Source organism: Etheostoma spectabile, chromosome 2 (genome assembly GCF_008692095.1).
Source record: "Etheostoma spectabile isolate EspeVRDwgs_2016 chromosome 2, UIUC_Espe_1.0, whole genome shotgun sequence".
Lineage (NCBI taxonomy): Eukaryota > Metazoa > Chordata > Actinopteri > Perciformes > Percidae > Etheostoma > Etheostoma spectabile.
This window is the reverse complement of record NC_045734.1, coordinates 22,568,146-22,580,194: the sequence shown is the minus strand read 5'-3', so window position 1 is coordinate 22,580,194 and position 12,049 is coordinate 22,568,146. Positions and strand designations below refer to the sequence as shown.

Sequence of the window (12,049 nt, the reverse complement as noted above, 5' to 3'; positions counted from 1 at the left end):
CACACACACACACACACACTCTCTACTGGAAGCTGCAGCAGGTTAGTCCTGCATTAAGGATAGAGTCAATCAGACTCTATCAATCAGAGAGTCAGTGTGTGCTGTTATCTGTCATTAGGCAAGCAGCAGTACACTATCATACTGCATTATTAATGAGATCCGTGTTGTCTAGTCACGTGCTGATTGTATTTACCTGATGCCCTCTGTTCTTTCTCCGTCAGGATTGTCGTCTATTTCCACAGTCAGGTGGTGGACGGTCAAAGGAAGATCATTAGCTTACTCCAGGAGCAGATTGAAAATGTAAGACATCACCTAAATATTGTCTATACAGCTCTGTGCAATTATGAAGATAACTATAAAACAAAGTGAAAAGAATGTTGTCCTCATAGTTCTTGCTTTATGATCAATCTGCACAGGAGGGGGAGGATAAGAAGTTTCTGATAACGCGCCTCCAGTCTATCCACGAGCAAAAACGAACCCCCGCTCGAAGACTCAGAAGTCAGGTCAGTCTGTACTGCTCTGGTTCTTTTATAACAGCTGTTTTTGTCTAAAGCTAAAACCATTTCTATAACCTGGCCTCCTCTCTCCTCCTAATGTGTTTTTTTTCTTTTTCTTTTTCGTTTAGGACTCCAGCTGTTGAGATCCGAACATCCTTTAGACAAGCCTCCTCAATTCTCTGAGCTCTGAGGTTTGGAGAAATTTGAAACCAGAGTGGATATAACTGGACTAATGGACTAAACAGGGAAGGACAACTGTATGTACGTGTATATATAGAACTGTATATATGACCAAATTCAATCATGTATTTTGCATTTTAGTTTTGGCCAGTATTTTAATGGCTGGAGCGTTCGTAGAGAGTCAATACAAACCAAGTGGAAATATCAGGTGAAACAAAGCTGCTTTATACAGTGCTGTTTATAGATTAAGATCCCTGAACTCAAACTTTAGAAAGTTAAATGTTAGACGGTCAGTATAATCGGAGAAATCTTGAAACTGATGTTAATCAGTTTCCACGGATTTTAGTCATCTCTCGTAAAAGCACTTTCATATTAACTGTGAACATGTGAACAAATAGATTTTATTATTTCTGGTGCAAAGAAACTGTATGTAGTCTACAGTGTTTTTTAAATAATTTTATCAGTGTGCATGAACGTTGTATAGTAGGTAAACTTTGGATGTTGTGGGTGTGAGAATGATAATACTGGAAATTTTTTTCATATTGTTTTTTGAGTCGCTCTTTTAGTGTGTTAACTGCCTCTGTATTGTCATACTGGAGCAATTAAATTATGTTTTATCATATTTGCTTGTATTCGTATTTATTAATACTTATATAAGGTGTGGGCACTACAGCACAAGAAGATAAATATTACAAAGTCAACAACCTGAACAATGATATGGATATCATTTGTACTATTTACATTGATAGTACTTATGTACTTTATAGTACTTTTTATAGCAAATATTTTGTTCACAAACATGCAAATAAAAACATAAAATGCATTGACACTTACAGTAGCTGACTGTATCTGACTATAAGACATATACAAGATACTTTCAGTAGAAAAATAAATATAAAAGCAATTTTATGTACTCTGATTAAAAAAGTAATAATCTGAATCTTTGTACCTTTTTATTAGTAAATATTACCCATTAAATTATAATTTTTCCAAAATAAGAAAAAGCAGCATATTTGGTGGAGGGTAGAAACAGCAGCAAAATAGACGGATCTCTGAGTGTGATGTTAGAGAAGACAGAAGAGAACACCAAGTCCCACAAAACAAACTGGGAGGTGTTCAATCTTGCCCATCAAAACTATTTTATACTACCACCATGACAATCTCAACTGCATGTACATATAGTACGGTACATATTTATGTATATGTGTGCATGTATGTAAATAATATATAGTATACACACACTGTACCCACTTTGCATTGTATTTGTGTACACCTCACAATGATAACATGTCTACAGTATATACAGTATCTGTCTATATGTTAAAGGTGCCCCGCAAAACCGTTTTTACTTGCATTTTCTGAAATTTGTCAGGTCCATATGTGTTTGTGTTATGTCGTGAATGTGAAAATGAACTGCTACGTCCTCCGTCAGCTCTAGCCACTGAAAAGAAATAGGCGGAGAAATCAGGGCAATTACAAAAACTGGTCGGTCTGACGTCATGTTGCCTGAGCTCATTGCTATTCATGAGCTCGCCCAGTTGTGCTGGGTAAAGGATATTGATAGCTAGGCTATCATTGGCTAGCTGTTAGCCAATCAGAGTCAAGCAGCTTATCTCGTTGAATATTAATGAGAACTGGCACAAATTGAGCTGAGTCTTCCTGCAGACTTTCTGTACCACACTAGCATGGCTGGAAACAAGGTAAACAAGGCATTTCTTTCACAAAGATTGTTACAGAGTCCATGGTAGAACTTCAGACATTACCATGAATGATTGTGGCAGGACACCTTTAAAACAAGTGATCTCATGTTGTTTCAACAGCTCAAACAGTCTGGTTTGATTGTATTTCACTCAATATCTTCAAAACTTATCAGGCACTTTTTTTTTTTTTAAAGATGAGTCTTGTTTGTTATTGATGGAAGACGTTGATGTTTGGAAGTATTCCTAGTTTTCTCATTAGAGTTCTGTTTTCGTGTTTTCCTGTTGTCTTCCATCGATGTTCAACATCTTCTTATCTCTGCAGAACAGCTTACTGACACTACGCTAACATTGCTGCGCTTTAAAAAAAAAAAGGCACTCAGCTCCCGTTATTGAGCATGCCCAGTAGTTTCCTGGGGTCCATCCCCTGTTGCTGGGCCATCTTCTGCACGTCAAAGCCCATGTGCTTCAGGAACTGGATCACGCTCATCTCCTGTCCCGTCAGCTGGTCCCGAATAGTCGGGCAGGAGGGATTACAGTGTGGCCATGGGCAGCTGTCAATCAAATGTAGAGGGCAACCCCTTATGGGCTGGGTCTTGTGCTTTTGGTGGTTGTGGTTGCTGCTGTTGATTTGGTTGTTGGCTTGGAGGCTGCGGTCCCAGCAGTGGAGGGCTCTGGGCAGAGAGGTGCCTTTCACCTGAATGTCCATCCAGTAGCTGCAGCAACAAGACGACACATATTGAAGAAACATATATGGTACTACAATGTAAAATATACAATCTGTATACTTGCATACAACCTTGTGTGCTGTTTTCATGAGTAGTAATTTTAAATAAGAATAGAATTGGGCGATATGATGATTCATGTCTCTGGGTTGTATTATAAGACTGGTCGATCAATATTTGAGTCTCAAAAGTCTAATATTTATTTATTTACTGTACATAAAAAAGTTTAATATGGATCCCCCCTTTTTTAATTACTTGCTACCAATGTAAATTTTGAATGGGACATTGTACAATTGAAAAATAAACTATTGCTCTCCGGTGGACAAACTGTAACATTGTTTCTTAAGTATCTCAAAAGACTTCTTTGGCAATTTGTAGTTATTTATCTGCCAACATATACGCTATACAGATATATCTATTATTAGCTCCAATTGGTCCAGCCAGTCGATCGGTCTAGCTCTATTCGTATTGGACTATTAAACAAGCTGCGAATAACCGGGCAGCACTGCTTTATGTTAATATTAACATTAACAGGATGCTTTCATCAATGTGTTAAATATTTTTATTCTATTTTTTAATTGTACTAAAATCAGACATTCTGTTATTTTTATGTATTGTGTATGAATAGTTCATTTAAAAGTGTATGATTAAGGTAGAGCATAACTAATAGTAGACATTTAATTAAAGGTCCCAAGGCATGAAAATGTCCCTTTGTGAGGTCTTTTAACGTTAATATTAATATGCCTATGGTCCCCCAGTGGCTAGAAATGGCAATAGGTGTAAACCGAGCCCTGGCTATCCTGCTCTGCCTTTGAAAAAATTAAAGCTCAGATGGGTCAATCTGGAATCTTGCTCCTTATTGATTACCTCCCCTTTCCCTGCTTTGCCCGCCTAGAGAATTTGGCCCGCCCACGAGAGAGAGAGAGAGATACCATTGCTTGAAAACGAGGAAAGTGGTAATTGGTCAAGGCCACACCCCCTCCCTCCTCCTTAATAGCTACAGACACAGAAATGGCATGTCCTAAGGAAAGCTCATTGTGGGACTGGCTCTAGTGGCTGTAATTCTGCACCAAGGCTGAATTTCCGCAAAGAGACTTCAGATATGGTATCACAGGACCACTATGGTCTATATAAAAGCATCCAAAGAGCATCATGTCATGGGACCTTTAATTATATTCCAATGACAATAAATGTGATTTTATGAACTTGTGCAGTCATATAACATGTTGAGTACTAAGTCACTGTGTCTTTGTATTGATTGCTAATGGAGATAACCTTTAGGATTCCAGTTTTTTAAGTTAAAAAGTTGAATTTACTTACGTTCTAGTAATGAGCTCATGTGACAGACAGGCCGGAGCAAAAATCGCCCTGTCATTCGAAAACAAAGAGTCACATAGTCAACAAAACAGTTGTTACTCTACAGTATCTTGTGTGTGTGTGTGTTTGTGTGTTATTTTGTTTGCAGTCTTACGGTACGTCACGTAGCGTACTCCTCAGCTCCTGTCCCAGGCTCTGTATGTATGTCCACTGGCCCTCGTGGACAGGCTGCCCGGTCAGGTGGATGTTGTCGGCCGTCAGCTGGGCCTCGTCAAACAGCCATTGCACCACAAACACCGGGCCTGGACAGGAGAGAGGATGAACTGCAGGTAAGACTTTAAGTGACACCCCAGCCTCTGTCTTTATCATCTACGTCTGCCGTGTGGAGGGGCTTAGGGTGTTTTGTTACTCACTTTTTAACATGGGGAAGATTTTATATCCAAAGAAACAGTTCCACTCTTCTCCCACGTGAGCCTGTCTGCAGCTCTCTGGCACCAGACCGTCCCAGTACCTGCCAAGTATCACCACTTTACAAAATCTGTACTGCTTAAAAAACCTTCCTTCTTATACCACCCCCCCACCCCCCCCCCCCCCCCCCCCCCCCCCACGCCCCCCCCCCCCCCCCCCCCCCCCCCACCCCCCCCCGCCCAACCCCCCCCCCCCCCCACCCCCCCCCCCCCCCCCACCCACCCCCCCCCCCCCCCCCCCCCCCCCCCCACCCCCCCCCCCACCCCCCCCCCACCCCCCCCCCCCCCCCCCCCCACCCCCCCCCCCCCCCCCCCCCCCCCCCCACCATCAGTCCACCAGTCTATCTTTAACACCATCTTAATACTATCCACCTGTCCTACCTGATGCCTCTCTTTATGGCCTCAGTGGGGGCACAGTGATGGTGTCCAGGCAGTCTGTTAATTTGTATTGTTTGTTGTCCAGGAACCATCCAGAGTCAGCCAGGCCCCTGACCTGCACCCCTCGGTGGCCCTGCGACTCCAGCTGCTCCGCAACGTGGTCCACGTTCAGCAGGACACCTGTACCGCCCGCACTGGTGACAGGAAGAGTGGGATCAGAGGGTGCAACCGAGTGATTATCTGTGGTGAAACGCACACCCACACACACACACACACACACACACACACACACTCACGTAGATGTGCTAAACTGACCTGCTTCCTGCCAGAAGCAGAACCTTGGCGTTGTCCAGTCCTTTTGTCAGCAGCTCGTTCACCACCTCCTTAATGATCAGAGAGCCCATGAACGCATAATCACCTGAGAACAAATATGTTTTTATTAATCACCATAGAGCTTAGGGACACACTTCTCACTCAGACTACTAACTCTACATTAGTATTATGAAACAGCTGAAAAGCTGAGAAGCTAAACAATCTTACGATTTTTAAGGTATATTCATTTTATGAAAGAATATATTTCAACAGGTATCAGGCAGAGTAATGGGTTTTTTGGAGTGTGTTCAGTTTACAGAGTTATTAATGAAAAAGGTCCATTCATTTATCTAAAGTCCAAATTGCACCTGAATGATTACTTTAAATTAGTATGAACTTGACAAAAACTTGACAGCTTGACAAGCTGCTTTTTTGTTTGAAGCTATGGCATTATTTTTAATAGTAATAAATAATCTTGATTTCATGGAGAAATTCAGGACATTCGGATGAAATATTGTGGGTTGGTTTGTAGTGCAAGACTGGAACAGCAGCACAGCTTGTGTGTTATGTTTTTTATAAACCCGCTGAGTCTCTAACACAAACACAACATAACGTGGGTTTTCAATGAGAGAAAGAAGACACAGTCAAATGTATGGAGGAGGCTCAAAACTTTATAGTTAAAAGAAAAAGCTTCCACACAACAAAGGCACAGAAAACAAAACAAATCCATGAGCTCCCAGATCATAAGATCTCTTTCTGTAGCCTCTGATCTGTCTGCTGCTTTTCTATGCCTTTAAATAGCAAGTGCTGTACATCACTAATCATTTTTTTCAGCCAGATCTACAAGCTCACAATGCGAGTCAACTGATTTATTGTGACGTACTGTGATCTGTCTTCGGTGTGGCTCCGCTCCACACATCACTGGAGCAGTACGGGATGAAGCTAACGGAGACAAAGAGCAACACTGACAATTATTTGGAATCAGATGGTTGGCTGATAGCCGACAGATACAGCCGTTGTACAAATAAAAGCCAACCTGGCTGTGTGATGGCAGACTGAAAACAAGCAAGGTGTGTGACTTCAAAGACAGACAGCTAGCGTAGGAAGTCAGTGATTGTATATGTTTTATTATCTAACAATGACAAGTACAGAACAGGACAAGACTGAGTGTCATCAGGCACTGATGATCTTTTTTTTATGCATGATAAGGATAATAAACGGCTAAAGCAATAACAGCAGAGAAAGAAATAGTACTTACTCAAGTCTCATATTTACTTATTGTAACTGGTAGTAGAAATACCACAGAGGAAATTAAAATACAAACCATTAAAGTTATAGTCCTGGGTAATACAAATGACTTCAGTAAATGCAAATAAGTGGAACATAGTAGTGAAAGTAAAAGCACTCATTCTAAAGAATGTCCTTTCAGAGTGCTAAATTATTATTATATTATTATATTCCCATTTAGGAAGTGTTTCACATTTGTCTACAGAGAATAGTCATATAAAGCACCAGTATGTCAATAATTATGAAAAAATACATTGACCCAAACACATAATATTCTAAAGAGAAAGAGAGACCGGAGTTCTTACACCATGTTGGCGTTCCACCAGTGAGGGTTTTCCTCTGGCTGAGGAGACAGGATTCCTGTTCCTGTGAAATAAAGAAGGCAAGACCCAACAATAACTTCACTTTCCGAACAAATGTCTTCATAAGAGTCAAAACGCTTCAGTAAAATGAAAATAGGCCACAATATTTTAGGCTATACCTAAAGCTATAGTGCATAGTTTCTGTTTCCCCCATGAGGAATTCTAAGTAATGACAACAAAACTGTCGGCGCTTCCACATGATACAAGTCTTTTGTGATTGCCCACCACCCCCAACCCTCCTCCACACAGTTGCTAGTAGCTAAGGAGGACACAGAGGACTTAAAACACCCTTTTCTGAACATAGCCATTCTGAGAGATATAGAGATTGTTTTGTGGAGCTAAACATCTTAATTAGCTTTGTATCAACTCATCTGGCAACGGCTTGAATATCATGACGTTCACTAATATAAAAAAGTTACACATCACAGCCTTAAAATCACATAACGTGATGTGTGTGTTTACTGCATGTGTGTTTTTTCCTGCGGTCAATAAGTCATTAACTTCCTCTGCTTTGGTCAGCAATTACATGCAGCCATTGAAGAGCTCTGTGGCTGCTGCACTGGCCACCAGTGTAAAGTGTACACAGAGAGGGTGGTGGGGTGAGAGAGCCATAAACAAACAAGAAGTCCCCTGACGGCTGGAGGGAAATAACCAGAGAGTTTGACTTTTAAAGATTAATGCAAACTCTGCTAAAGAGGAAACACAAACATTCCTATGAATCTCCTTCATTCAGGTGGAGTTTGTTTTTCCCTAACTGGGGAAAGTAAAATATCTGTGGGATTGTGCACAGAGTTTGCAAAAGCTGCACAAACCAGGTAACACTTCAATGCATTTGTCCATAAGATATTAATGTGCATTTCTGTGTCAGTGTCTCTGTGTCCAGACCGGCAGTGGCCGATGGCTGCCCACCCTGAGTTAGGGTCTGTCTGGCTTCTGCATGTTTAAAGGAAGTTTTTCCTCCCCACTGTTGCAAATGCTTGCTCTTGGGGGGGTTGAACATTTTTTTGGGTCTTTGTAAATTATAGAGTCTGGTCTAGACCTACTCTATTTGTACAGTGTCCTGAGATAACTTTTATTATGATTTGACACTATAACTAAATAACTAAAATTGAATTGAACTATTTGTGCTGCACACACAGTGTTCCCTCTATGTTGATTTTGTAGTCGCGGCCCGCCATGGCAAAATTTCTGCTGCCACGGTTTCAGAAACAGGGCAGACGCACAATGCAGTCGCGGTTGTCTTTTAAATTATCCTGACAACATAATACACCCCCATTTGGCTGCCGCTCACATTACAAGTTAACAACAAGTGGAACTATTCAGAGGTTATTGGGCCCGTCTAGTTTAACTCCACATACTGTTGTGTTGAAGTAGTTTATTGTCAAAATGTTTGTTTTCTTCCGAGTTGACTATTAAACGAAAAGGTCAACCACCAAAAATGTCACCACGGTATAAAATTATATATATATAAATTGGAAATAGTCTCCATAGGTGTAGTCATTTGGATATTGGTTTCCTTAAGACCATTGGTAGATGTTAAGTGCCCTATAGTTCCTTAAAAATACAGTTCAATCACAACTGAAAATATGCCTCATTATGTGTGAATAGAGGGGAATATATATTTGTTTGTGTAGTAGCGAAGTGTCAGTTCCGTTTCATACGTAAAACATTTGACGGCGGGGCAACCACTGCTAAAATCCTGAAGGAAACACTGACACAATTCAGGGAAGTGACACGTGTTGTTACCTGTTTTGGTTTGTGGCCACTTGGTGGAGCTCATCAGTCTTCTCATCGTCTCATACCTGCTGTCACAGGTCTGCCTGTTGAAACAGTACCATCCACCTGAACACACGCACACACACACACACACACACACACACGCACACACACATGCATGTCAACAGGTTATGTAGAGCCGTGTTTTACTGTCATGAGCTCTACATCTGTGTTAGGTTCATCCTCACCTTCTAAAAACAGCAGCCACCTCTTGCTGCCTTTAGACTCCTTGATGTAGTACCTGCATGAGAACGGCAAAACAAATCAGCGTGTAAGGGTCACGAATACGCACATACACACACACACACACACACACACACACACACACACACACACACACACACACACACACACACACACACACACACACACACACACATACACAGATGCATACATACATTCACAACGCAAGCTCTGCTGTAGGGTTACTACCTTTGATCCATGAAAGATTTGGCTGTGATCGCAATGCAAAAAATCTCTGCCAGAGGCTTTAACAGCTCAAGGTTATTTAAAAAGAAAAAAAAACATAAGTAGGAAAAGTCATCGAGCTGTTGGCAGCACACACACATACTCACAGAGGCTTGACAGCTTGGGTGGCATATGGAAAGGTGCCTCTTAGCCACAAAGTCACAGTGTTCCATTTTATTTGTGACTAGATCCTGTTCCTCCTACTCTGCACAATTTACTTCAGAAATAATTTTAATTTTCTTGTAATGTAATTAAAGAACGCCTTGCTTTTTAATAGATATGATAGCTCAAACATGATATGGTTCTCAGGATTTATTTTTTAAAAGAGATGCTAGTCTCTGTGAACAGTCTGTTACATTAACTCAGCAGCCTCTTGCTCACCCAGTTAGAGCGTTCACCCCATGTAGGCTAAGTCCTCAGTGGCCCTTTGTCTGTGTCAGCTCTCTCCCCCTTTAATGTTTGTCCACTGTCAATTGATAATAAAGGGAAAAGCCCCAAAAAGTAATCTTAAAAAAACTGCCTGACCTGTTAATGATACAGGAGTCATGAGATAGTATTCATGCACATGTGATCCTTTTAGTCCGTTACATTGCACTTACTGAGATTTATTCCACATAGATTTCCCAAAAAATCATTCTGCCACTTTTCAGATATTTCAGATCCCACTGAATCCCTTCCTCTTAACAGAAAAAGTACTGCAGTACCATTGGCTGTGAGGTTACTGGCACAACACTTAGGGTTCTAGGGAACATGATGCCCTCGATCCTTCCCTCAACCCTTTTTTGTGTGTGCAAACTTGATTAAAGCTGGGATATTGCAGTGATCTGCATGAGACACAACAGTCAAGGCATATGAGTCAAAAGGAAGTTACTTTTCACTTTTTGCTGCTGAGAATGAAAACATTCTACAAATAATGAGGCACACATCAGTCAAAGCTGCAGTCCAACTTGGACACCTGGGGTACAGTGAGAGGAGTGTTTTAGTTTACAACCCAAGACTGTCCTAAAACACTCAACCAATGGATTGATATGCAAGTCGTTTAGATAGGATTCATGCAAGTCCATGATTCTTCTATTTCTTTCACTGCAAATAACAGACAAATGTCATTGCAAAAACTATTATTGGTTGCAATTTAGCTTTATCAGTCTAGTTTTATCAGACTCAATAACTTTGGTCCCTCTGAAAAACAATCCCTGGCGCCTCTCTCTCTCTCTCTCTCTCTCTCTATCTCTCTCTCTCTCTCTCTCTCTCTCTCTCTCTCTCTCTCTCAGTGGTCCTTTGATCCATTTTGGTCACATCCGGAGTGACAAGGGACTGAAGGGCAGTGAAACCTCCACAGTAACACAAATCGGACGTTTGGTAAAAACAGAGCGCGACTTTGCATCTGCGCCTTAATGATTCTCTACATGCCAGATGACGACAGGTCTTTTAAGTGCCATGTTATGAGTTATTGACTACGTTGAGACGCAGTTCGGGCCACACACTCACCCTGCTGCTGAACCGTCATTGCAAGTCACAGATACATTCTTCAAAAAGTGCAACTTCATGTCTTGATCCAGCTTCTGCGCAGAGCACGGGTACAGTGACTGCGCTAAGTTCTTTATCTGTACCAAGAAGTTGTCCATGTTGCCCTCCACGGGTGTAAAGTCTAACGGGAAGCTCTCTGCTCCTTCCACCCGCTCCCTGTGCGCCGGAGGCTGCTGCTGCTGCACCCGCCGACTCTGCGCCCGAGCGCCGTGTCCTCTCCTCGCCTCCACCGGTGCGCTCATGTGGATGAAGAGCAGCAGCAAGCAGGAGCGCACTGCGGACAGACCGGCCCAGCTTTTCACCACACCACGGCTCTGCATATCTGATTGTTACTGGAAAGCGTCTCTCAAATGTTTACAATTAAGAGACTTCAGTGAAACACAACATGTCCTAAGAGTCGTTAGAAAAGTGAAAAGTTCTTTGGAAACGCAGAGAGACCTCTTGGAAGTTATCGTCCAGGAAAGGTGTGCAGACTGAACGCAGGTTATGGTTCTCCATGGTACATTGAGAGATGGAGAGATGGTTTATAATTCACCTCAAATGCACGTGCAGTTTCCACATTTCTTTAGTCCTAAATTCGCGTGGAGCCAGTATAACCGTCATTACGCGCATAGAAGTCCTTCTATTCAGTCGTTCAGCCCAGTTTCACTGACGACCTGTCGGTTTAGGTCCTCGTGAGCTGCGGACAAAGTGGAATTATATTTAAAGTCCCCCTATTCGCCCCTCCTTCCTGCTCCGTGCCCCGTGCTTCTCACTCCCGCGGGCCAATCGTTATTATCGTTGGCTGATGCTCCTCGCGGGGCGTCGGTCTCACACCAAGAGCGCGTGTATGCCTGGCACGCCCCCGCACTCGGTTCACTCATGCACTCAATCTCTTTGATGTTTTGTCATCGTATGACCACCGCAGCCTTTGAAGTGTCTTTGAATAGTGTGTGTGTGTGTGTGTGTGTGTGTGTGTGTGTGTGTGTGTGTGTGTGTGTGTTGTGGTGTGTGGTGGTGTGCGTGGGCGCCGCGTTGCCTGCATAGCCACAAGTGTGTGTGTGTGTGTGTGTGTGA

The 12,049-nt window shown here is 42.3% G+C and overlaps 2 protein-coding genes across 3 annotated transcripts in view; one reads left to right on the top strand and one right to left on the bottom strand.

Annotated features, from left to right (window-relative positions):
• Positions 1-881, top strand: part of tmc6b (transmembrane channel-like 6b) — a 14,443-nt gene extending 13,562 nt beyond the window's left edge. For both annotated transcript variants that reach the window (XM_032540697.1, XM_032540706.1), the window contains exons 19-21: positions 222-300; positions 417-503; positions 626-881. In XM_032540697.1, the coding sequence (XP_032396588.1) occupies positions 222-300; positions 417-503; positions 626-640 (181 nt within the window). In that variant the 3' untranslated portion in view covers positions 641-881. The remainder of the gene's footprint in view (positions 1-221; positions 301-416; positions 504-625) is intronic.
• A 240-nt stretch (positions 882-1,121) lies between these two features.
• notum1b (notum, palmitoleoyl-protein carboxylesterase b) lies at positions 1,122-11,759 on the bottom strand. Its single transcript, XM_032540737.1, is given in 12 exon segments — positions 1,122-3,090; positions 4,420-4,467; positions 4,571-4,718; positions 4,830-4,927; positions 5,265-5,301; positions 5,304-5,455; positions 5,577-5,679; positions 6,457-6,515; positions 7,166-7,226; positions 8,969-9,064; positions 9,187-9,239; positions 10,955-11,759. Coding segments are annotated over 12 exon segments (1,551 nt in total). The 5' UTR covers positions 11,314-11,759; the 3' UTR covers positions 1,122-2,753.
• Positions 11,760-12,049: the final 290 nt, after the last annotated feature.